The 26,758-nt window shown below is 46.0% G+C and overlaps 1 protein-coding gene across 3 annotated transcripts in view; it reads right to left on the bottom strand.

Annotated features, from left to right (window-relative positions):
- Positions 1-276: 276 nt before the first annotated feature.
- The window catches only part of NTPCR (nucleoside-triphosphatase, cancer-related), a 39,066-nt gene continuing 12,584 nt past the window's right edge, over positions 277-26,758 (bottom strand). The window contains exons 4-6 of one of the 3 annotated variants that reach the window (XR_014308024.1): positions 9,550-9,759; positions 1,419-1,547; positions 277-671 (exon numbers count right to left, since the gene is read on the bottom strand). Coding sequence is in view for 1 of the 3 variants with exons in the window: in XM_082718945.1 (XP_082575071.1) it covers positions 1,479-1,547; positions 9,550-9,759 (279 nt within the window). In the remaining 2 variants the exon portion in view is untranslated. Of the gene's footprint in view, positions 1,548-6,639; positions 7,145-7,199; positions 9,760-26,758 lie in introns of those variants that run through there. The other 2 variants (XM_082718945.1, XR_014308023.1) reach the window with 2 other exon arrangements.

The raw sequence follows: 26,758 nt of genomic DNA, 5'->3' as shown, positions 1-26,758 counted from the left end.
CTGCCTTCCTTTGACGACACTCATCTCCCCCTTTTTCCGAAGGGAAACAGGGCACAGAAGAGTTTAAGGCCACATCGAAGTTGATGTGTCCGAAGTGGGGGCTCTGACCGGAACCCACAGGCCCGAGCCCGCGGGGCACTGCAGCTGTCAGCATCTCCAAGGACGCCGTGCCCCTCACACAGAGGACTCCCATGTTTGCAACCACCGTGTTTCGTTTCTTTTTTTTTTTTTTTTTAACACCAAGGAAACCTTTTAATTAAACTACAGAAACAATGGTTATAGTACAGAATTTTCATGAGCAAAAAGATACACCATGTTGTAAGTACTTACAAAGTTACAAACCATTTTTGCTTCCTTAACATTTTCCATATTTTAAGTTCATACATGAAGATGATCAGATATACCATTTTGGGGGGAAGGGGGGTAAAAAGGTGTATTTATCATCAGCTAGATGTGCTCACTGTATGCTCCATTATTTATATGCAAGGCCCGGGTGACTGGAAGTGCAGTTGTCAGGCATTTTAATAAACTGGACAGCCATTTGTTTCTGCACGACAAGGCATCTTTACACAGGAGCAATCAGGAGAAAACAGGAAACAGCCAAGCACTCTGCACTGCAACATGCCACCTTAACAGCTAACCAGCATTACTCAACTGCTACACAACTGCGCCTAGTGCACAAAAATACACAAGAGAAGAGATTAGAATTGTGTTTGGTAAACAATCCTTTCAAAAAATCAAGTCTTTTCACCTGAAAAGTCTTTATACAAATTTGGGTTCAGATTACCATTTAGATCTGAAGGTAAATAACATATACAAACAAATTTACACCGACTTTTGTAGGTTTTTAATTTTAAGGAATGAAGGCAATGTTGAGTCAATCTCTTGACAGCTTTAGGCTGTGTGTAATGGCTGCACACGTTCTGTTTCTTTTTATTAAGCAATAAGCAATTACATGAACAATGAGATGCACAGGGAGGACCCCAAATGGCTTTTCTCTGAAGTAACCACTAAAAAAAAAACAAACTAACTCCTACGCCTGGGGGCCGAAGTTGCCCCTGGAGAGGGGTTAATTTTCACAATGAGCAAAACTGATTAGGTAGCGAACGCCCTTCTCCCCCTTCCCCGGAACACACTTACAAACTTCAATGGGGGCAAGTCCCATCTAATACTCTGAAAACCATTCCTCATTTCATAATTTGCCAAAGTCATATGCACAACTGCAAGAGGAAATAAACAGAAATCTTTCAGCAAAAACAAGCCACAGCGGACGGCTCACCTCGTTGGGCCAATCCAGCACTCAGGCTAATGTGAGCTTTTAAACATTTTATGGAAAACAGCTGTCAGGCTTTCTCTGGAAAAGCCCACAAGGTTTGGTAAGCCCGAAGGCATAAATCTCTGACAGGCGGAGCACCCACCAGTCTCCATGTGAACCAGCACATTCCTTCAAGCGCACAGCGCAGGGACGCGAACCGTCTTCACTTCCTGACGCTCTGTACACACGTCACAATATCCGGCAAAAGATGGTTTCTGTTTTCCTTGGTGACCTGTGGGAAGAAGCAGGAGAGCGGGCTTCAGAGTCCTTTCTCTTCCTCACTCCTCTGCTAGACCGCGTTCTCCGGGAAGAGCCTGAACAGCCCAGAGAGGGTACGGCGAGTTTCGGGACTGAGGGAGGCGGCCCAGCTGGAGGTAAAGGTTCAGGCCTGCCAGAACCCCAGCCCCAGCTTCTGCAAAGGGACAGCTTGGACCACGGAAGCAGGTTGGGTGCTTTTCACCACAAGTCCCTGCTGGGGCTCTGGGAAGGATGATGGAAATGCAGAGGGGAAGCGGCCCCTGCGTGATCAGACCTGAACAGAAGGAAGTGCCTGAGTGAAGCCAGGAGAGCCACCTACAAGGCGCCCACCAAGAACGGCCGCAGCGCGGCCATGAGTCACACCCCGGATTCACAGAAGGCCCAAAGCCAGTGATCTCCTCTCTCCACGAACTCAGAAAAACCGAGTGTGGTGAGGCGCCGCTGGCACGGGTCAACTCCACACGTGCAGGAAGGGAAAGCTAGGCCCGGGAAGCGCGGCGACATCCCGAGATCTCAGAGGCAGCTGGGGGCGCAGTACACACTCAAACCAGTCAGTCTCTGGACTCCGGAGCACTCTCTCTAGTTCCCGCCCTTAAGCAAAGTAACCAAGGGCCTATTCGAGCTCTACCCCGTGATCTGTTTTTACTCTTCTTTACTAGTGCAGTCCCAACGAGTACAAGGAAAGCGCTCAGACACCACCTGGAGCTTTGGATGGGGGGGTGGCTCCCCAAGTAAGGGCAGGGCCAACACTCCTGCTATCACCATGGCCTTCCTGATGGGCAGCCCCCCAACATTCACCCACTTACCACAGGGCGTCAACTAGAAACTGAGCAAGATGCCAGGGACAGAGGGAGGACTCCATGAGGAGCCTGAAGAGAAGAGTGGGACAGACAAGGCCAGTGAGAACACCGACGGTCAACGGTCCAGGACAGAAGGTCTGGAGAGGCACATGGGAGCCGGGACGGGCGGGGTGACGAAAGGCTTCCATGCGGGCTATGCCCAAAGGTCACCCAGACAGAGAAGGACCCAGGCAAAGAGCCATGCGAAGACGAGTGAGCGCATCTGTGAAGCCACGGGTCAGTGCTGCGGACCCTGAGAGGGGAGATGGGCCAGCCCGCTGCGGACTGCATAGCCGCCACTGTGAGCCCGCCCGCCTGGCACAGGGCAGGTGCTGGATGACAGTCCCATGGGGAGAGGCACAGGGGCATTATCCCCATGGCTCCCCCACATCCACTCGCCCTCCTCTAAGAGCGCTGGGACTTCTCCCAGGGAGACCACACAGTCTAGGAAACTAGCTCGTGGTCCCCATGTGTGTGGGCTGGGCCCTGGAGATCCAGAGCACCTGACTCCTGAAAGGGGCGAGCTCAGGAGCCAACAACTGCCCCCCCCACAGCCGTCTGTCCAAGGACAGGGTGCACCTGTCCTCACCCTGTCGCTCCCTGGCAGCTCTGGTCCCACTGTGTTTGCTCAAATGATCCAAAGTCTGCTTCTGCTGTTTGCATTCAAGGAAGCGCACGTGCGGACGTGAAGGGAGGAAAGGGGGAGACAGGCAAGCATCAGCGGTGGGAGCTCAGCAGGGTTGTTGCGGGGCTTGTTGTTGCTTCAGCAGCAGAGAGCAGATGGGCCACTAGTTCCCTTCCCTGAACCCCGACCTCAGCAGGACACCAGGCTCCGCCCACAGGGTCTGGGAGTTCACTGTGTGCCTCAGAGGGAGGCCTCCCAGGTGAGGGGCATCTGAGGTCACTTTCCTTCTCAGCAGCTCCTCACTGCCTCCAGAAACTCAACATTTATGAAGCAGACGTGGAGCCAGCAGAGGGGTGAGATTTCACAGGTGTGGGGCTGCAGAGGTCATCAAGAGGAGCCCCGAGGAGCACTCATGTATCACGCAGGCACCATCCCGTGCTCCCGGGATATCCTCTCCATCGGCACCACGAGCATCAGGCAGCAACTAGTCTCAGGACCCAGCCTGAGGTGAGACACGCCCCCTCCCTCTCATCAGGGGGAAGTGAGCCCCTGCCCCACCGCTGGGAGCTGAGGGCTCCTGGCAGCGGCAGGGCATCCCGTACGCACAGATGCTCTCCTAGCCTTGGTTCCACAGAAAAAAATAACAACCGAGAAAGATACATTTTGGGAATGTTTTCATGTTAAAAATTAATGAATGCAAAACTACATTAATATTTGGCTAACTCCCCGCCACCACCACCTCTGATTTCCCTAAGACAATTTCTGAGAATCACAGCAGTTAGAGGTGTACTTGAAACTGTCGACAGTGTTCAGTTACAGACGCGCTTGTACTCCAAAGCCAAGTTCTCGAACTCGAGAGCGAGCAGAGCACCACCTGGCCTGCCAGGGGCCCTTCTCTGCATGCACAACCGGTCTTGTAGTCAACCACCAAGGATCTGGTTCTGCAGAAAGTCCTTCCCGAAAGTTGAGCCCCTGCCCAGCACGGTGGCCCTCGGTGACTTGGTGACACATAGACCCTGACTTCCACGGGGACCAGGGCATTTCATTCATCCTGTGTCTAGCACACGGGGGGAAGGGAGTGGTAGCTCAGGAAATGTTTATTGAAATCTAAGCTTAACCGGTCTCTGAAAATATCTGAATATTATCTCTGAAATACAGCTGAGTGGTAAAAGATTATGAAGGCCCTGACCATCTCAAGCATCCAAGTTGCTCTGTGCAGTCTGCAGGGGCCAAAGGAGGGCCTGAGAGTTCCCAGTCAACAACCTGGGCACCAGGACATCAGAGAAGCTGTGACTCTCTGGACACAGGCATATGCAGGAAAAAAATGCCCCTAAGTGCCTATATACGACATGCAAGAAAGCAAAACAAAACCGCCTATTTTCCTTGAAACTATGGGAAGGACCTTGACAAATTCCTAATAAGCACAGGATTACAGAAAGAAATTTGACAATGCTTGTTGTAAGTTAACACATATCAAAAGTTATTACTAGCCTGTTTCATGCTGTCTTTATTTTATTGGACCTAAAAATAAGCGGATTCCTGAATCTAGTCCCGCTAGCTCTGTTTTTTCCACAAAGGTTAGTTTCCAAACCAAAAATTACTTTCGTGTTGTGTCAAGTAAGACTTTGCCTGACCCAAGTTTACAAAGATTTACTGCTGTATTTTCTTCTACGAGGCACAGAGTTTAGCAGAGTCTGCTCTTGCCCTCTGCTCCTCCCTGCATGCTTGCTCTCTCTCAGATAAATAAATTAATTAAAGAAAAAAAAGGAGCTGTAGAGTTTAGTTCTTAAGTTTAGGCCTAGGATCTACTTTGAGTTAATTCTGGTGTACGATGTAAGAAACCAACTTTCCTCCTTTGCACGTGGATATCCAGTCTCCCAGCACCATTTGTTAAAAAGCAATTCTTTCCTCATTAAGTTGTCCTGGCCCTCTTGCCGAAAATGAACTGATCTTAGATGTAAGGATTTATTTCCGGACTTTCACGCATCCATGTGTCTAGCCTTTGGCCAGTCCTATACCATCACGATCGCTGTAGCTCTGTGGTCGCTGTAGCTCTGTGGGAAGTTCTGAAGTCAGAAGCATGAAGTCAGAGTCTCCCAACAGTGTTCTTTTCCAAGACCGTTTCAGTGGGGTCCTCTGCATGTCCGCATGCATTTTAGGATTCGCTTGCTTGTCAGCGTCCACAAACACCCTGCTGGCTTTGGAAGCAGAGCTTAACAGACCCTCCCTCACTCCTGCTATCTACAGAAGTCCACAGACCCCCAGGACAGCATCGAATTCCTGGTGAGATAAAAATGCTTTATGCCTGGCTTGATGAAAATACCCATGGCAGGAATGAGCAAGCAGAGGTCTACGAATGCCCAAACTGGAAGGAAATCAGGACCCAGTTCCTGGTACTCTTGTGATCTTGCAATCCACAAATAAAAAGTAAAAGCATAAAAACTGCTTTATGGGAAAAAAAGAAGTATAAAGGGCTTTGAATTCACAGTGGAAGAGATTTTAGTTGTAGTAAAATTTTATAAAGTAGAAAATCCAAATAATTTCTAGCAATGAGATATTTTTAGCAAAGTCATCTGAATCATCCCGGCATATCACCAAAAGGGTTGTGCCAGAGCACAGGCCGTGCAGATGGACAGACAGAAGTCTGAATCCCAGCTGTGCCACCTCCTAGCCGAAAACCCTGGACACCCTGTGCTGCTTCTCATTGATAAAACACAGATTGCAGCTCTACCTCAGCAGGTACTATGAGGTCTATGTGCCCCGGTGATCTCCTGGATCAAGCACAGCACCTCAGTCCAGGTGCTTAGTGCCTGGTGCCCACATTGGCATCTAAGTCAAGGCTCCAGGCTCCAGCTGACCCTTCTGGGCCCTCAGCAGATAACGTTTGCCAGCATTTCCAGCAAGCAGGTATTTCAAAGGAAATCAATGAGACAAGCTTTCTAAATGCCACTACGACAACAGAACTCTTGTCTGTATATGCGCGTGCACGTTTTCACACGTCTGTGCGTGCTTGTGGTAGGAAGGGGCCAGCACAGGTATTTTCTTCATGTTGCTACAGAGCCAGGGAAACAGTGCACACAGCTCTTTCTAGTCATCTTGATCCATGATGGGCTTTCTATCTTGTCTCTACAGCATTCACATGCTCAGACAAACAAATGTGAAATAAACTGAAAACATTTTTCAGTGGCCCCACTTAGAGACTGGTAAACTCTACAAGACATTAGAAACAAAATTAACCAAACTTCTGAAATAGAAACATTTTCAGGAAGGGGACTGTCAATACCCATACCCGCACCATGATAATAGAAGCTCCTAAATTACCAAGACCATCCTCCAAGGACATAAATGTTAGATCTTTTATTACAGTACCACAAGTCCCTGAGGCTTTTTTTTTTTTTTTTTTGGTGGGTTTTTTCCCCCAAAGTCTGCTCTTTGTCAGGCAGTTTCTATTGTTCTACCTTCAACTTTACCGAATATTCCCTTTGTCCATCTCCATTCTCCTGAGGAGTCTTCCACAAACTTTCTCAATCAATCACTCTATGTTATAGTTCTAAAGTTTTTCTTTGATTTTTACGTCTTCTATAGCTTTGCTAAAACTGAGATTTTCTATTTTCACTTGTTTCCAGCATGTTTGTAACTGATCACTGAAACACTTTCATCATGGCTGTTTCAGGATGCCCGCCCTGTAATTCCAACATCTCCATCTCCTTGCTGTCGGCACGTGCTGATGTTTGTTCTGTTCCAGTTGCTTGTCCTGGTGCCTGGTAGGACAGGCGATGTTCAGTTGTGTCTGCTGTGCTGTCCTCTGGCTGCGCTTCCCAGCCAGTGTGCCTTCTACTTTCCACCCTCCAGGTCTCCTGATGTTTGGTTTATATGCAATGTCCAAGGTTTTCAGCTCCGCTTGAGAGGAAGGATAGGGAAAGGGTCTATTCCACTTTACGTGGAACAGGAAGCGTTCAGAGGGTTTTTTTCTGAAAAGGAGTGCTGTTTACCGATGCTATCAGTAAGTCTAGGTAACAGGAGTACCTCAGTGGAATCCTTTCCCTCTTGAGTTCAGTCCCACGACCACGTCCTAACATGCTCGGTTGTCAGCACGGGGAGGTGGCCCTCCCCATGCTACAGAAATAGCATGGAAAGGGCTAAATAGCAATGGGAGGAGCACCTCCCCGTGCTACAGAACTTACTTCCTCACCCGCAATGTTCTTCCTTCTTTTCTCCACTTCCTCCTTAAAAACCCACCCAGGAACCAGGTCCCCCAGGCCACTTCTCCCCACAGAGTCCTCTCCCTTCTCTGCTTCCGGATGTTGATGTCACATCACCTACGTCTCTCGAGGGAAGGGAACATGCTTCTGCGGTACCTTGGACCAAATGCTGGGTGCATAAGCTGCTCTCAGACAGGGTTCAGAGAACTTCCCTGCATATGAGAAAGGGACAGGACCAGAAAATAGATAATCCCACCCCTGGACTTGCAATAAGGAGAATGAGATTCTTCATTTGTAAAAGGGGAAGAGAAAGCACACACCAGCCTGAAAGGAACACAAAACAGATAAGAACAATGGGGCTTATGAGCCCCTAATCTCTCACATAATTAACCCAAAGCTAGTCACTTTATTTACACATCATTAGGAACAATGATTACCTTGCCTGGAGAATAATTTCCAGTCCTAAGAGAAAGTGAGCTATTATCTTAAGATACACCCGTTTTTTTTTCCTGGATATAGCAGCCGCAGCCCCTCATTCCATCTAGGACTTGGAGATGACACTGGTTTGCAGGGACCGCCAGTCTCTGGAGTTGAAGGACAGCAACGCCCCCACCTTCCAGCCTGGAAGCCACCTGGCCTGAAGATGAATGGTCTTTCCTCCTCTCTCCCTCTACTTCCACAGAAACTCTAGAATCACAACCAAAAACTCTAACCTTGAGGCCGTGTAAAGTAAGAGATGGCGTGAGCAACATGAAACTCTGAAGACAAGGCCCCCCAGACTTCGGAGATGTCACGTGACTTTTCAGGGTTCTCAGCACCTTGGGCAGCTCCCTCCGGGGTCAGCACCTCCCTTCCCAAAGGCCTCCAGCCCAAGCGCTACATCACCCCAGTAGTTGTTTCCTTTGCCCTTGTCGATACATGCTGTGGTGATTGGCTGACACCGGTGGGCCAAGCCCCTGTTAGACGGGGCGATCCGGAGGGCACCGACCTGGTCACTCCCTGCCAGCATCACCACTTAGCACATGGTACTGCTCACTTCCTACTGAGTAAATGAAGGCAGACAGGCACGAAGTTTTCCAAGTCCGGCTGCTTAAACCCTAACATGGTTTACTGCCGCAAGAGCACCCCAGGATATGCTGGTGATGACACATGGATGCCCCACAGGGCGGGCGAGCCACAGTGGTGGCATTTTAGCCAGTGATGTAAGGTGCTTGTGGTACCGGGCAGCTGGCACTCACTCTCCATGTCCAGGTGGAGGTGCCCAGCCAGCCTGACCTGCTCTCGAGGCGCTTGTGGGCCTGTGATCTGTTACACTGGTAGTAGGGCTCGGCGACAGGCCGGGCTCAGCTGGGAACGTGGCTCTCTCCCTGACACAGATGAAGGGGCTCAGGACAAAACAAGGAGCTAAGAAGGACCTGGAGAGACAAAGGGGAAAGGACATCAAGTACGTGGGCCAAGTGCCAGCAGTGCTATCAGAGGCCCAGGCGCTGGCTCGGGACATGGCCACCAGCTGGCAGGACGGAGCCTGCCCTCACTCACACGTGCTCCACCACACACCCACCCACCGACGGGCACCCGGCAACCGCACGAGGGCTTGTGAAAGCACACCGCTGGGCCCAGGCCTGGGGCCCCACTCGTGAGGTCAGGGCGGGCCTACAGCTCCGTGCGCCCCCTGGACCTGCGGGTGAGGCCTGGGCAGCTGCTCTGCCTCTATCACCTGGCCTGACGCACTCTGCCCTGGCTCTGCCCAGGAAGGCAGAGGGACTGAAGAAATGCGTTTTTCATTTAAGCGTAAGGAGTCACAGGTGGCTGATGGCTACCACCCAGTGCGGACGGGGCATTTCCACCCTTGTTGGCCATTCTACTGCACGGTGCTGCTCTCCAGCAGCTGGAGGCTGTGTTCCACGCTGGGGCCACAGGGAAGTGCGTTTTGTCATTGAGGACAGGCAAAATGCACGTTCTATATATTCTTAGAAAATCAGACTCACCTGCTAAGCCTCTGAGGGGGGAAAATGGTAATTCAAAGCAAAGGTACATTTCAAAGCCTCCCCCATGTCTGAGGTCACCCGCCCGTTTTTGTTTTTTTTTTTTTAAGATTTTGACAGAGAGAGATCACAAGTAGGCAGAGAGGCAGACAGAGAAAGAGAGGAAGGGAAGCAGGCTCCCTGCTGAGCAAAGAGCCCGATGTAGGGCTCGATCCCAGGACCCTGAGATCATGACCTGAGCTGAAGGCAGCGGCTTAACCCACTGAGCCACCCAGGCGCCCCACCTGCTCCGTTTTTATAGGCACAGGAAACCAGCTGTACTCACACTGAACACCTGAACGTCGTTTCTGTTTCTGATTTCTTCCACGAGGGCCAGCGGTTTTCCTTTCGGTATTGGGATCGTGCCCAGGATGACAGTCCCTGGGGTGGCCAGTGTCTGACGAACAGCCTGGATGAAAGGCTGACTGAAGAGCTCCATCTTCCCGATCTCGTCGATGATGCACACTCTGTGCTCTGGGCCACTGCTGGAACCTGCCTGAAGATGACAAAGACACCCAAGTCATGTTAATAAGCAAAGGGCCCTGGGGTCCTACTCCCCAGTCACTCATCAACTAAGCTTTGGAAGGTGGGAGACGACCTCTCAGTCTACAGGGGACTCTGGCAAACAGATCTGGGGGAACTCCCTCGGAAACCGCAACAATCAGAAAATTCAGTTTCCCAAGCAACCCAGGTTCCTGGCAATTTTCACTCTTCTAGAACGGTTCCCGTAATAACCAAGCTTTGTATTTATATACGCCCAGGAAATAAGCAGCACCCGCATGCCTCAGGTTTAAAAGAAATGAGACAGCAAGCCTGGGAGCCCTTATTAGTAAAACTGGCCTCTTTTTGTGTGTGGTTCTGAGTTTCAGGAGCCTCCCTGTCTGGAGGACGTAACTGCTGCACGCAAATGCCTGTGTGGTTCACAGTGTGCACTGCGAGGGCTGGTGGAGAGAACTGAATGGTAAAAGGAAAGGGGTCCTGTTTAGAAGAAAAACAAGTGAGCAGGACTATGCCCTCTGAACTGCAGATTCCCTTTCTAACAACTTCATCCCTCTCCTTCCTTCCGAGCCCCTCTCGGAACAGGTGCGGCAGCCAGCCTCCATGGGCCCCAGGGCCTCCCAGCTCCTTTGGCTCCCACCCTTGCTCTGACCCCTCCTACAGTTCCAGGGCTGGTCTCTGTGATCAGCAGAATGGTGAAGGGATGGCATGTCCCCCTCTGAAATTAGGTAGAAAAGACCTCTGCGTCCAGCTTGGTCTCAATCTCTCTCTCAGATCGTTTCCTCTGGGGAAGGCGAGTGCCACGGTGTAAGTAAGCACGCTCAGAAAGCACGTAGTAGGGAACCGAGGCCTCCTGACAACCATGAGAGTGAGCTGGGAGGCGGAACGTCTCAGTCAAACATGGGATGACTGTAACCTCATGACTGAGCCTGAGCCCAAACCACCTGGCTAAGCCCTTCCTGGACTCCTGACCCAGGAAAACCATGTAAGATAAAGTCCATGGTTCTAAACTCCTCAGTTCTGCGGCCATTTGCTCCATAACCACTGACCACTAACATCCATGCCCTCCCTGGAAAGCCGTCCCAGAGAAAGCTGACAGGACTCTGAATGGTCTTGCGGCAGTGGGGACACAAAAGAACACGTAACTCTTCGGTGAATGCTGAGTGACAACACATTTTATGTATCTTTGTATAAACGATGACTCTGAAAACTCTAAAGCTGATTTTTACTCCAGTTCTTAGATTCCATAAATAATTACGTCAGTTCATTCTCAGAATGGGTGGCTGAGTTCAACCAGATCTGTCTCCAACTGAGAATCCCTAAGTTAGAGTGTGGTGCGGCTGGCGGGGTACACATGGCAGCCGGTGAGGGACAGGGCTGAGTGGCAGGTCCTGAAGCCTGTAAGGGACACGGAGGGCTGTGGGTTCTATCCAACAGCTGAGGGATGCTAAGCCAGGGATGGTCACGGGTTCTTCCTGAAAGGCTGCTAGCTGTGTGGCATCAGGGACAAGCGGGGAATCTTTTGGAACAGACGATGTGAGACTATGGGGTCCAGTCTGAGGCAGTTCCTGAAGGGAAGCATTAGAACAGTGGTTGTCAAACTTTTATGTAAGGGGCACTCTTCCCATCTGCCGACTTAGTATCACACACCTATTTTCCCACTCACTTCACTAGCAGAAAGGCCAGGAAGGGGCCCACTGTAGTCATCCAAGAGCTGGTCTCTATACTTACTCAAACTTCCGTGTTTCTAATGTACTGCATTTTTAACTTTCAATTGTATACTGTGTGTGTGGAGAGGGGTACACATGCACGCCCACACATATACACGCGGGCATGTTCCCACGCACACACACACACCCACACTTACGACGTTTCCCCTTCAGGGGCGGGACAAGGTCATATTCATCTTTTTCTTTCCCATGGAACTGAGTGATGCAAAGCTGAGCCAAGGCAGCTAGCGCACCCCATTGATGGGGTGAGGGAGGAGAGGTGAGCACCTATGGAACCAGTCACTGTCATTTCCAAATTTTTTCTTTGAAAATGAATGCCAAAATTGGGAGAAATTTAAAAAATGGTTAATTACCAGCTCATCAGCATAAAAACAGATGATCCCAAAAGAGCAAGGCATTCCAATGAGCTCTGACCAAGGAGTACTTGGGGCATTCTGCTGCCTCCAGAAACTGGGACTAATGGTGGATGTCATCTTCCCACAGGGCACCATCCAGAAGCCAAACAGAACTCTATCTGGCACATGAAAATGATAGTTTGAAAGCAGTCAATTCAGACAAAGAAAAACCATATGAAGAATGTGTGTGATTGGTCTGAAACCTATGGGATCTGACAAAGGTGTTCCTAAGGGAGAAATACATTGCCATCCAAGCCTCACTCAACGATACTGAAAAATCCAGAACACACCAGCTGTCTTTACACCTTAAAGAACTGGAAAATCAACAAGTTAAGCTAACCCCACACACTAGAAAGGAAATAATCAAGGTTAGAGCAGAGATCAATGAGATAGAAACTAGAGATACAGAACATATCAACGAAACTAGAAGCTGGTTGTTTGAAAGAATCAGTAAGATCGATAAGCCAATTGCAAAAGTAATCCAAAAGAAAAGTGAGAGGGCCCAAATTAATAAAATTATGAATGAAAAGGGAGAGATCAAGACTAACACCAAGGAAATAGGAACAATCATCAGAAATTATTCTCAACAGTTATATGCCAATAATTCAAGCAACCTAGATGAAATGGATGCATTCCTGGAAACGTATAAATTTCCAAAACTGAATCAGGAAGAAACTGACAACCTGAATAGACCAATATCTGGTAACAAGATTGAAGCAGTGATCAAAAACCTCCCAAAAAACAAGAGTCTGGGACCTGATGGATTCCCAGGGAAACTGTACCAAACATTTATAGAAGAAATAATACCTACCCTCCTGAAGCTGTTTCAAAAAACAGAAACAGAAGGAAAACTTCCAGACACTTTCTATGAAGCCTGCATTACCCTGATCCCAACACCAGGCAAAGACCCCACCAAAACGGAGAATTTCAGACCAATATCACTGATGAATATGGATGCCAAAATTCTCAACAGGATCCTATCTAATAGGATCCAACAGCACACTAAAAAGATTATCCACTGTGACCAGGTAGGATTTATTCCTGGTACGCAGGGGTGGTTCAACATTCGCAAATCAATCAGTGTGATAGAACAAATCAGTAAGAGACGAGAGAACCACATGGTCCTCTCAATTGATGCAGAAAAAGCATTTGACAAGATACAGCATCCGTTCCTGATTAAAACTCTTCAAAGTACAGGGATAGAGGGAACGTTCCTCAACTTCATAAAATCTATCTATGAAAAACCCACAGCGAGTATCATCCTCAAGGGGAAAAGCTGACAGCCTTCCCACTAAGATCAGGAATACAGGAAGGATGCCCACTCTCACCACTCTTGTTCAACATAGTACTAGAAGTCCTAGCAACAGCAATCAGACAACAAAGAGAAATAAAAGGTATTCAAATTGGCAATAAAGAACTCAAACTCTCTCTCTTCGCAGATGACATGATAATTTATAGGGAAAACCCCAAAGACTCCACCCTCAAACTACTAGAACTCATACAGCAATTCAGTAAAGTGGCAGGATATGAAGACAATGTACAGAAATCAGCTGCTTTCTTATACACTAACAATGAAAATACAGAAAGGGAAATTAGAGAATAGATTGTTTACTATAGCACAAAAAAACATAAGATAACTAGGAATAAACCTATCCAAAGAGGTAAAGGATCTGTACTCGAGGAGCTACAGAACACTCATGAAAGAAATCGAAAAAGACACAAAAAGATGGAAGACCATTCCATGCTCATGGATCAGAAGAATAAGCATTAAAATATCTATACTGCCTAGAGCAATCTATACTTTCAATGCCATTACCATCAAAATTCCACCGGCATTTTTCAAAGAGCTGGAACAAACAATCCTAGAATTGGTATGGAAACAGAAGAGATCCTGAATTGTAAAGGAAATGTTGAAAAGGAAAAACAAAACTGGGGGCATCACGTTGCCTGATTTCAAGCTTTACTACAAAGCTGTGATCACCAAGACAGTATGATACTGGCACAAAAACAGACAAACAGACCAGTGGAACAGAATAGAGGGCCCAGATATGGACCCACAATTCTACGGTCAACTAATCCTCGACAAAGCAGGAAAAAATAAAGTGGAAAAAGACAGTCCCTTCAATAAGTGGTGTTGGGAAAATTGGACAGCTATATATAGAAGAATGAAACTCGACCATTCTCTTGCATCATATGCAAAAGTAAACTCAAAATGGATAAAAGGCCTCAATATGAAGCAGAAATCTATCAAAATCCTTGAGGAGAACATAGGCAGTTACTTCTCTGACATCGGCCACACCAACTTCTTTCAAGACATGTCTCCAAAAGCAAAGGAAACAAAAGCAAAAATGAACTTTTGGGAGTTCGTCAAGATCAAAAGCTTCTGCACAGCAAAGGAAACAGTCAACAAAACAAAGAGGCAACCCATGGAATGGGAGAAGATATTCACAAATGACACTATGGACAAAGTAATCTATCAAAAACTCCTCAAACTCAACACACACAAAACATAATCATGTCAAAAAATGGACAGAAGACATGAACAGACACTTCTCCAATGAAGACATACAAATGGCCATCAGACACATGAAAAAATGTTCATCATCACTAGCCATCAAGGAGATTCAAATCAAAACCATACAGAGATACCACTGTACACCAGTTAGAATGGCCAAAATCAACAAGACAGTAAACAACATGTGTTGGAGAATATGTGGAGAAAGGGGAATTCTATTACACTGTTGGTGGGAATGCAAGTTGGTACAACCACTTTGGAAAACGATGTGGAGATTCCTTAAGAAATTAAAAATAGAGCTTCCCTATGACCTTGCAATTGCACTACTGGGTATTTACCACAAAGATACGAATGTAGTGAAAAGATGGACCATCTGTACCCCAATGTTTATAGCAGTAATGGCTACAATCGCCAAACTGCAGAAAGAGCCAAGACGCTCTTCAACAGACAAATGGATAAAGAAGATGTGGTTCATATACACTATGGAGTGTTATGCCTCCATCAGAAAGGATGAATATCCAACTTCTTTATCAACATGGATGGGACTGGAAGAGATTATGCTGAGTGAAGTAAGTCAAGCAGAGAGAGTCAATTATCATATGGTTTCACTTACTTGTGGAACATAAGGAATAACACGGAGGACACTGGGAGAAGGAGAGAAGTGAGCTGGGGGAAATTAGAGGGGGAGATGAAACATGAGAGACTGTGGACTCTGAGAAACAAACTGAGGGTCTTGGAGAGGAGGGGGATGGGGAGTTGGGTGAACCTGGTGGTGGGTATTAAGGAGGGCACATATTGCATGCAGCACTGGGTGGGATGCATGAACAAAATCTTGGAACACTGAAAAGAAATAAAAATTAAAAAATAAAAATTAAAAAAAAATCACATGTGTGTATATGCCTGTGTATATGTATGTATTGGGGTGTATGTATGTGGGGAGGTAGTGAACGCGGACATGTATGTAAATACACACGAGTAGATACAAACATAAAGCACGAGGCTCCAAAACCACCCTTCCTTAGAGTCTCTGCAACATTCACCCATGACCGCTCACAAACATCAAGCACCTGCACAAAGATATCTGGACACACATGCATACGTTCTGTTCTACCAACTGGAAATGCTCATTTTAAAACACTAGTTTATATAAAATCCTCTCTGTCCAAAATTAGGGACTTCTATCATCCAGAAACTGTAGGAATCTCAAAAATAAGCCTGGGGTTTTTGAGGAAAAATCTGTTATTGGTGCTCAAGTGAGAGGCAGATACCAGATGCTAAGCCACTAAGAAGCCTGTCAAGACTGGTTTTTCTAAATAACTCAGGACCATACATTCAAGAGTGAAATACAAGTGCCAGTATCGGGGCGCCTGGGTGGCTCAGTCAGTTGAGTGTCCAACTCTTGTCTTTGGCTCAGGTCATGGTCTCAGTGTTATGGGACTGAGCCCTGTGTCAGGCTCTGTGTGCAACAGGAAGTCTGCTTTCAATTCTCTTTCTCTCTCTGCCATACCCCTGCTCCTGCTCTCTCTCAAAAAAAAAAAAAAAAAAAAAAGAAAAAAGAAAAGAAAAAAGAAAAAGAAAAGTTAAATTAAATCTTAAAAAAAAATAAAAATGGACCACTATCATATTCAAAATTGTTTTTATAGAATATCAAGCAACTGTAGAGGCAAACAAAAAACAAGCCAGTGAGCACATACCATGTTTAGATTGTTCCAAATTCTGAGTTCATAAAGACGCAACCTGACAGCCCCCAGGGCCCAGGTTTGAAAACGGTCAGGAACCCCCACAGTCCTCCCGGGTGCTGGTTGCGGGGAAGTCAGAAGGAGACCCTGGAGAGCCCGTACCTGAACCTGAACGGATGGAGTAAGGTGCTCGTGCAGCACCTCAGGCCTCCTTGGGCTGCAGGTGAACATCACTATGTGCGCATCTGGGGTGTGGCCCTTCTCCCCTGCACCTCCTCTCTCTGCAGGGTACCACGAGGCAGCAGGAGGGCACGAATCATGCACCACTCCTCAGCCAGGCCTACGGGTCACAGGACTATCCATCCACTTTCACAGTCTCAGAAAGGGAGAAACACTTGGGGCAAAGCATATTTTACCTCTTCTGTTTGTTCTGAGGGAGAAGAGATTTCTTTAGGATATGGTCCTAAAACTGACCAGCCAGGGGTAAGGGAAGCTATGAATAATTTTACAGCTTTGCTTACACTCAGCTAGTTTGCTTTCTGAAAAGATTAAATCGATTTAGCGCAACAACAAAATATCTGTGTACCAATTATGCCAGAGACCTGAAAACTGTGACTTTTGTTTTTGTTTAATCTTCACATGTACTTTTAAGAACACGAAAGAAAAGGTAATTTCATTTAACCAAAGTGGTCAATTCATTTAACGGAAATACTGAACGGAGGCAATTTCATTTAACCAAAATACTGATCCAAGGAAAAGCTAACTAAAGTGGCTTTTGCCTTATTGTGAATTATTTACTTAATAAATATTTCTGGTGGTCTTAGGTTTTTTTGTTTTTTTTTTTTTTCAAAGTATCAGACACAAGGACCAGCTTCTGAGCTGGCCTGTCTAGGACAACAGGTATCAAAAGTCATGGGAAACAACTGCGGAGCATCCGCCAGAAGTCTGGCAGCAGAACTAGGGTCCTTCCCCGCAAACCCACAGGTTGTGGGAGGCCAGGAAAGCACGTGGTGGGGACAGCGGCTGCCGCCAAGCCCACAACTGCTCAACATCTGAAGTTAGGAACTAAAAGTGAAGGACTCCAATTAGACCTCTCCGTGTGCTTATTCCAAGCGTAAAGTTTCAGATCCCCTTAGCAGTCTGGTGGCATGTGGATCTCGTGTCCCTAGGGATGAAGGTACCAGCTGGTAGCCAGGGTGAGCTGTCTAGACGGCCTGCCACGCTCTGCAGCCCAGCCCTTCTCCCCTTGGGCATGCTCTGGGTGGGAGCGGTGCCCACCCAAATGCCAGAGATTCCCACCCCAGGGCCAAGCAGACTGGGCTGAGGCTCCACTGGGATGTCCTAACTGGCCTCCCTAGAGCTCACCCACGTGAGCACCCAATCGTAGAACATCAGACGGCACCGATGCTATCTTGTAAGCTACGAAAACTATCCCAGGACTGAAACAGCATCTGCTGGCTGACAGTCAGCCCTGTGCATGGAGAACCCACTACCCCTTGTGATCCCAGCACCTTGGGACCAGCCTGGACATCTGAGCTTGTGAGTCTCCATGACAGACCTACGGCTTGCTCTGGCCCCTGGGGAGCTTTGTGGCAAACTGCTAATGTGAGGCTCCTCCTGAGGTTCTCCTACCCATCACCTTGCTCACCTTCTTGAGAGAGATAAGTACACCTGTCTCTATCCGCACCCCTAGCCGCCCGGGACACAAACACGCTTTACTAACAATGTTGCTTTCAGTCCTAATAACTCCACCCGCAGCTATCTGCCTGGTTTACAGAGGAGGAGCACAGTGGATTCAGACAAAGTCACTGAGCCCCCAAGTGAGAGCTCAGAGTCAAAGCCAAGATCACCTGATGCCAGAGCTCCCTTCCATCCCCACATGCGATACCACCTGTGCATTGTCAGGCCAAGGAAGTAAAGAAAGGGAAGGAAAGGATCCAAGATGCTAAAAGAAAGAAATGAAGGAATTCATTACAGGACAGTAAGTCCTGTAAGGACTTTTCTCTCCAATGAGAAGCAGGAGCACTTCAGTTTCTAGGGGCTATGGAGGCAGAGCCATAAACACCCTCATCTGTTTCTGGAGGAACCACATTACTTTTAATTTCTCAAAAAGGATGACATAGTTGGGGTAGCAGAACAATTCACGTCATCGACATCATTTTATCCAAGATAGAGCACGGCCTGCTTTAGTAGGCAGATGTGACTCCCCCCCCCGACAACCCCACCACAGGAGCAGGCCTCCCTCCTTTACACACAGCGAGACGGGACCAGGCACCTCCAGAGGTGCTCACTCCTGCCACTTCCTTATCGGCTAGCGGTGTTAACAGTAGCTGCGCTTATAATAATTCCTCTTACTGAGTAAAAATCTCACTCAGTATTTAAACTTTTTTTTTTTCTTGATGATTTTTTTATTTATTTGACGGAGATCACAAGTAGGCAGAGAGGGAGGCAGAGAGAGAGAGAGAAGCAGGCTCCCCGCCGAGTGGACAGCCTGATGTGGGGCTCAATCCTAGGACCTTGAGATCATGACCCAAGCCAAAGGCAGAGGCTTTAACCCACTGAGCCAGTCAGGCACCCCTAAACTTTTCATTCAAGTTATTTTTGAGGTCTGATATCCTTTTATTACATACTTCTCAGAAGAGAGAAGATTGAATGTTTTAGCTACAGGAAAACAGTGATGACTTCTTGTCTCACTAACAAGGAGGCCGGAGAGAAGTAAACAGGCACAGCTCTGATGAGGAAAAATCAACCATTACGGCTCTTGTGGTTTGCCTTTCCGATGCACAGCAATCCTACTCTTAGCTACCACTCACCCTGTTCCAGGAAGTATTCCAAAAGGCAATAGTTAAACTGGCTTTCCAGATAAAGCCTCCATGAAAAGTATTACTTTCAGATAATCTAAGAAAGCTAAAAAAGAAGGATAACCAGGAGAAATTTTCATGACAAGGATGTCCATGGTCTTAAAGTGTCTCCCTACTCATTGCTTATGAATTTCAAAGGAAAGAAGAGTAAATGCACAGTGGGCACACGACAATTCTTCGCTCAGGTAATCAAAACAAACATCAGCAAACATCGAGTGCCTCTGGATGAGACGCCCGAGAAACGTGCGTCACGGCTTATGTGGCATTCTGACTGAAGTTACCGCAAACAAGCAGAAAAGCTCCCAAAAGGAAAGTCCCATTAGAGTAGAACTGTATTCCTCAAAGATGTCAAGGTCAGAAAGGACAAAGGATAACTAAGGAAATGTTCCAGATTTAAGAAGGCTGTGGAGATATGGCAGCTACACCCAACACTTGACCCTGAACCTGCTACAAGGACATCATCCAGTCAACTGACAAAACAGGCCTGGGAATGGAAGATTATTAGTATTTCTTTTTTTTTTTTTTTAAGATTGTATTTATTTATTTGAGAGAGAGAGAGCAGCGACAGAGGGAGAAGCAGACTCCCCACTGAGCAGGGACCCAGCCATGGGACTCAATCCCAGGACCTTGGGATCATGACCAGAGCCGAAGGCAGACGCTTAACTGACTGAGCCACCCAGGTGCCCCCATTAGTATTTTCTTGGTGTAAAAATGTACTGAGGCTGAGAACTGTACCAATTACATAAGAGCATATGCTTATTCTTTGGAAAAATATACTGAACTTTATATATAAATATACTGAATATATTTTACTTACATAAATATATTTATATTTTATATAAATATATGTTTAATATATACACTTATGTTTATAAATAACTGAATATAAACATTCAGTATATATATAAATATACTGAAAAATATACTGAATAAAACCCCAGTGACTGCAATATACTCAAATGGTTCCCTCTTTAAACTGGTATGTTGTTACGAACAGACACACACGTGCATGCGCAGAGAGAGAGGATAGACAAACAACAGGGCAAACAGTAAAAACAGGTGATTCTGGGTAACACGTATATGGGTGGTCTGGCATTATTCTTATTCCTGTTATTTTCTCTAAGAGTCAAAGTGTATCCAAATAAAGTTCAAAAAATTAGAATCAATACAAAAAAAGAACAACCCATACACATTTTCTCGGTGTAAGGTTTGAAAAAACCACCAGCTCATCACGGACGTGTAAGTTTGCTTCCGAAGGAGCAGGGCCTGGACTGCCATGTCCGGGGAGAGGCAGCCCGTGGCACGTGAGGGAAATGGGACAGAGCAGAGGCGTAACGGGGAGGAAGGAGCAGCTGACACAGATTCTACCCCAGTCCCACTCACAGAGCACATGCCTCCGCAAGGTCTCCGGGGAGTGGGCTGTGAAAACGGCAGGAAGGTAAAGAACCCAAGGCAGAGGCCGGCTCAGCCTCTAAATCACAGAACCACAGGCCAGCAGGGAGAAGTAACAGAGCATCAGACCTGCCAGGGCAATGAGGGGGACTCCTGGGGAAAGTCACCGAAAAGACGGACCACCAGCTGCTCCAAGAGCTGGACCCTGGCAATCAGAGGCTTCTCACTGCCCCCCCACACCTTGGTGTATGGGTTCCACTTGCCCTTCTCATCCCCAGAGACTGCTCCCAGGACACAGCCTCAAGATAATGACGTGGTGCTGAGAACAATGACATGGCCTACATGAATAAAACCAGTTAAGGCAGGGTGCCTAGGTGGCTCAGTGGGTTAAAGTCTCTGCCTTTAGCTCGGGTCGAGATCCCAGGGTCCTGGGATCAAGCAGGAAGCCTGCTTCCTCCTCTCTCTCTGTCTGCTTCTCTGCCTACTTGTGATCTCTGTCAAATAAATAAAAAAATCTTTAAAAAAAAAATAAAACCAGTTAAGGTCTCTCTCCATACAGACTTAAGATTTAGCGGGCAGGAGGTGGCCCCATCCATCTTGCTGTATCCAACACGTGAGTTCCTGCTGCTTAGTACAACTGCCACCTCCCAGCCTGGAGTGGCCTGCCTCTTTCTGGTCTCCCTCCGCCTTCCCAAGAAAGTGGGGGCTGGTTTTGCATTTCACCTGGAAGCTCCTGACAAGGTTGCAGACCCAGAAATCCTACACGATAAAGGGCAGCATCAACCCTACACGGAACTCTCCATTCATTTTTCTCTTCTGATTCACTGCAGAAATGTTTCCACTGACAATCTCTAAATTAATTCTTATGTTTGCACCAGACAGCTTTTTGTTTCCCTGGCCGATCTTTCAGTGCGTATATATGATCGTGAGGTCCAGAAATAGGAAGTGAGGAGGAACAAAGAAAAAAAATGTCACATTTGCTAACGATGAAGGAAATTCAAAAGCAATGCTTGGGCTCCTGTCAACCTTTCAAGAATGTATCCTGACTAGAAATTGATTTTTCCAAATTCTCTCTCAAGCCTAGTGGCCCGAAATACAAAATAGCAATTCCAGGTCAAGTGGTAACAGATGAACTTTCCCCAGCCAGGAATCCTCTCACCTTCAAATGAAGTTTCAAAGATCTGAAGCAGAATCTCATTTCAGAATCAAAAGCAGATCCTGCTCTTGAAAACAAATATACACCAAAAGCCTTATTTTGATCAAAATGAGGTACTACTATGTTGATTTTCATCAGACGTCCTGGTTCCAGCTGCCTATTCTTTTCATGGATCTTAATTAAAAATGACATGGGTCAGTCTAGAAAAGACAGCTTGGAGTAGACACTTTTTGTTCTTAAAAAATTACAATCTATTGTTATCTTTTTGTGTGAGTAGGAGATACATGAGGTGGGGTGCCAACAAAACGTTTAATCCCATACTGCAACAAATTCTAATAAAGCAGTCAGTGTCATTGTCAAAAAGACCATTAGGAAAAAGGACAGTGTTATCCTGCCAGCCCTGGTCACTAAAAAACTGGAAAAATAATCCTAATTACAGGAGCATCAGAAAGTAGAAGAGACCTATAAATAACCCTGCCAAAAAAATAATTAAAAAAGAAAGAAAGAAAGAAGTGGAAAAGCAGAGATAATCGCATTTTTGGCTATGAAGACTATGAGCTGAAAATTAAGATGCTCCTTGAATCTAAATAACTATAATTTTATATGGTTCCAATCACTCCATGTAAGACTTCTGTGGTGGATAATAGAGTCTTGATTCTACAGTTCATGCCAGCTCTGCCACTTATAGGCCGTGGGCCTTTGGGCAATTTAACCTCTAGTCTATAGCTCAGTTTCCTCCTCTGTAAACCAGGAAGAGAGTGCTAGAATCACTCTGAGGACTAAGTACACCGGTGCCTATAGCACAGTTCGCACAGATCAATGTTGACAACCTGCACTACTGTCCCTACCCCTAGCACTGTTACCCCCAATACCACTACAGTGTGGAAAAACAAACAAGAATGGGTAACACAACTTTTAAAATAGAAGATAACATGGCAATTAACACGGCATGGTACTGACGTGAGACTCAAATGGGCAAATGGGCAAGAACAGACAACCCTAGAACATTATACATCCACATATTTCTTATTATAATTAATAAAGCATAACAAACCAATGAGAAATGGGTTATTTAACAAATGGCTTAGGCAAACTTGCTAAGTATTTGGAAAGAAATCAACTCATAGTCTCATTGTATATTATAGTCAAAATAAATCCAGATGGATTAAAAACATGTTAAAAGGAAAAAAAAAGGTACTACAGTACTATAGAAGAAGAACGAAATTCTGTGTTAACGCGGAATACAGAGACTGCGACAATGTTAAGAGGAAAGAAGGATAGAAGGAAGTTTGTAAAGCCAAAAGGGGAAAAAATGGGAAAAGGGATAAACAAAATTAATTAGATTAAAAAAATACTCAAGCTAAAAAACATTTAACCTCATTAGCAACTTAAAAGCAGGAGTCAAAGCAAAGAAGCCGGTTTCCCTACAGAAGACGGGCTAGGGTATAGGGCTCCTGCTGGCCACAGTGCAGGGAGAGGAACATGCCCTCACCTGGCCGACTGACTAGTCACAGAAGCACGTCAACAGCACCCAGCGATACCCCAGGTCAGCCCTTCACCTAGGGCCTCACTCTCAGGTCATCCCCCGGGAAAGCTCCACCACTGGGGAGAAAGGCTGTCTGTGCAAAGGGGGTTCGCTACGAGGGTCCTTGTAATGGTGATAAACACCCACCACCGAGTCAGAGCGTAAAACCCATGCCAGGAAACACTGTGCAATCACTACATTATCACAGTTGTGATGATCATCCCCTCATAGGCCATTCCCATGTCACTGGATCGTATTAACAGGAAAAGCCAAATCTATAAAACCAGAGGCAGTATTTGTCCCCATTTTGGATTGATGGAATAAAGCAGAAAGAGGGAAGAAACAAACACACTAACAGCGGTTAACCCAGTGATAAGATTATGAGTTTTTCTTATTTTCTTCTTTATTTTTATTCATATTTTTTTACAAATTCGCTACCTGGAGTAGAGAGTGTCGATACTCAGAAAAACAATAAAAACGTTGTCAAATAATTAGGAAAGTCGTCACCAGTAGAATGAAAAAAGTCCACTACAGTCAACCCTAGGAAAGGACTTTCTAAGAACCTTACTGCAACTCCTCCTCTAGCCCTGCCCTGGCCTCCAGCCCCTTCTGGGCTCCAGCCCCACAGGCTCTGACCTAGCTCACCGCAGGGCACACCCCTGCTGGCCCTGTTTGACCCAAGGATTAGCTCCCTTCCGTCATAGGACTCAAAATATTTTCATCCACGGTGAAATACCTTACACATAGGAGGCACTTAATATATATTTCTGAACTTAAAGTTCAGAGCGTTTTCAGACATCCCAGGCATGAGACCCTAACATGCTACCTACACCAAGGCTCTCCCCTGCCTAGATGTGGTTGCTGGAGCTTTCTGTTTACTTGTCAGTAATTACAACTGTCTCTTCATATTCCTGTTTTCGTTGTGTAGCTACTTCACCATTTTTTCTCTCTAAAGGCAAAACACTAATTCCTTTTCCTCTCTTCATTCCAGTAAGAGATGGAAGAAAGATTTGTTCTTCAGGGAAGAAAAAAAAAAGTCTGTGACCTGGACTAGGTAAGAACCTGCAGCCTGGGAACTCTTCCTAAAATATGGGTGCTGGGTTTGGTATCCAAAGTGTAAGAAATTGAGAGAAGTCTGCTTTCCTCTATTTTTTAATTAAAAAAAGAGAGTTAAGCTCTAATTCTAGTCAATGTATGATTTCTCGCATAATTTCGCAGACAGCACGCATGTAAGTGCACACTGCTCCCCCAGGATTCTGTCTGTTCTGAGCCAAGTGAGTAAAAATCAATTCTTTGTATTGATCCAGGGCCCAAAGCCAGAGTCTTCACCTAGAGTTTCATTTAAAGTATTTCACTTGCCCTTTGAACATTTAAGTAGAAAGGTAAGCATTTCATGGGAAAAAACCAGAGAGAAAAACATCATGTGCTCTGACTGCTCACACCAAAACAATGGCCACAACAGACCCAGCACGGGATGGAGGAACATTCCAAGAGGCAAGAGGTGGGAGTAGCAGGCAATCGGGAGGAAGCAAGGGAAGAGGTGGGCTCTGGCGAGCAGCAGCCCGCAAAGAACAGAGCACAAGACCCTGCCGGCCGTCTGAAGTCAGCAACTGCCCTCCGCGGGCTGTGGTTAAATTTCCGGCAGCCCCAAGCAACTACCAAAGCCCTCAACAACACCATTCCGTTCAGCCCCAAATGTCAAAGAACAGAGAGGCTAAGATAACAGTACACCGACCAAAGAAAACTGCCAGGGCCGCGAGCTAACAGCTGGTGCGGCACCAGCTCTGCAATGTTGTGGGGAATGCGTCTGAGCTAGCAAGACTGGGGAATGGTGACAGGCGGCCAGAGGTTAGCGGGCCAGACCGCACCGGGCCCACCAGGCCATGAGAAAACCCTGGACCTTCCTACTGGTGGAACAGATTCTCTGGAAGGTTTAGACCTGCCTTGTGAGATAGGTTGTCACCACTGGATTTCTACAAAAATTAATCCAAGTAGTACATCTATCATAGATTAAAGGCACTCAGAGTACTTAATACAGTCCAGGAGACCGGGACCACGTGCCCCACTCACCCTACCAGCCACACCTTCTTCCTCACCTTCTGCCCCAGGACCCTGGGGCCACAGTTTATCTGTTCCCCTCATCTATAATGTTGTCCACAGAATCTACCCCCACTTCCCCCAACACACACACACCCAGTATTGACTCTCTGAAGCGATGGTGCCCTCTCATCTTCCTATTTCAGCTACACACCACCTCCCCAGAGCTCCTTCCCAGCCACCTGATCTAAAGTCAGCTTTCAGCACCTCTCATAGCACCCCAGTGGGTGCTTATGACATATACTTCACAGCGCTTATGACATATACTTACTTGCTTAATACCTACATTTCCCCCTTGACCGAGGGTCTCAAGAGAGGAGAAAACATGTTTGTTTTGTTTACAACTACATATCTAGGATTTGATAAATATTTGATGAATGAACATAAAAAATTACATATTTATAATCCAAATGCAAAAGGTGGTTCTTTGAAAAGATTGACTAAATTGACAAACTTTTTCCTATTTTCCTCTCCCTTCTTCTGGCTTAAAAAAAGGCAGGGGGGAGAACTTAAATCACTAAGATATGACACAAAAGAAGGGAAAACACCACTCACCTCCACAATAAGAAGGATTATAGGGGAATATATGAAGAACTGTATGCCAACAGATGAGATAAATGAAACAGACAAATTACTAAAAGAGAGGTTACCACAAGTGTCACAACCAAAAATAAAAAATTAGCAGACCTATACAAGTAAAGAGATTAAATTCATAACTAAAAAGCTTTTTGTGAAGAAAAGCCCAGGCCACAGGGCTTCACTGGTAAATCAAACAAAGAAAAACAAAGACAAAGAAAAAATAAATACCAATATATCACAAACTTCCAAAAATCAAGAGGATGGGACACTTCCCAACTTATTTTGAGACCAATATTACCCTGCTACCAAAAATCAGACAAAGATAGCACAAGCAAGCTATAGACTATGTCCCTTAGGAATACAGCCGTGGAAATCTTCAACAAAATACTTGCAAACAATTTTTTATTTTTATAAAATCCAGCAATACATACATAAAAGGATCTGCATATGATCCTTTTGAATCCATCAACATATAAAAATAATCACACATCGTGACCAAGAGGGATTTAGTCCAAAAACCAAGGTTGGCTTAACATCCAAAAATCAATTAACATTAATACACTACATTAATATGATGAAAGATAACAATCACATAATCACCGCTATAGATGCAGGAAAAGGATTTCACGAAATCCAACAACTCCTCATTGTAAAACACTCAACAAACTAGGAACAAAAGGAACTTCCTCAACCTGGTAATGGTTATTGTAAACTCACAGCCAATGTCATATGGTACAAGACTGAATGCTTTCTCCCTACAATAAGGAACAAGATGAGGATGTCCACTCTTACCATTCCTATTCAACACTGAACTAAAAGTTCTAACCGAGGCAATTAGGCAAGAAAATGAAATAAAAGGAATCCAAAGTCGAAAGGAAGAAAGTAAAACTATATCCATTTGTAGATGATACAATTTTGTTCACAGAAAACCCTAAAGGATTCACTGAAAACTCTTAGAACAAATTAACAAAGTTAGCAAGGTTACAGGATACAAGATCATCAAATAAAAACCACTTGTGTTTCCATACATTCGTAATGATAAATTCCAAAGTCAAATAAAGGAAACAA

The sequence above is a fragment of the Mustela nivalis genome (genome assembly GCF_964662115.1).
Source record: "Mustela nivalis genome assembly, chromosome: 2".
In the NCBI taxonomy this organism is placed as follows: domain Eukaryota; kingdom Metazoa; phylum Chordata; class Mammalia; order Carnivora; family Mustelidae; genus Mustela; species Mustela nivalis.
The sequence above is the reverse complement of the archived record's forward strand: the minus strand, read 5'-3'. Positions and strand labels throughout refer to the sequence as shown.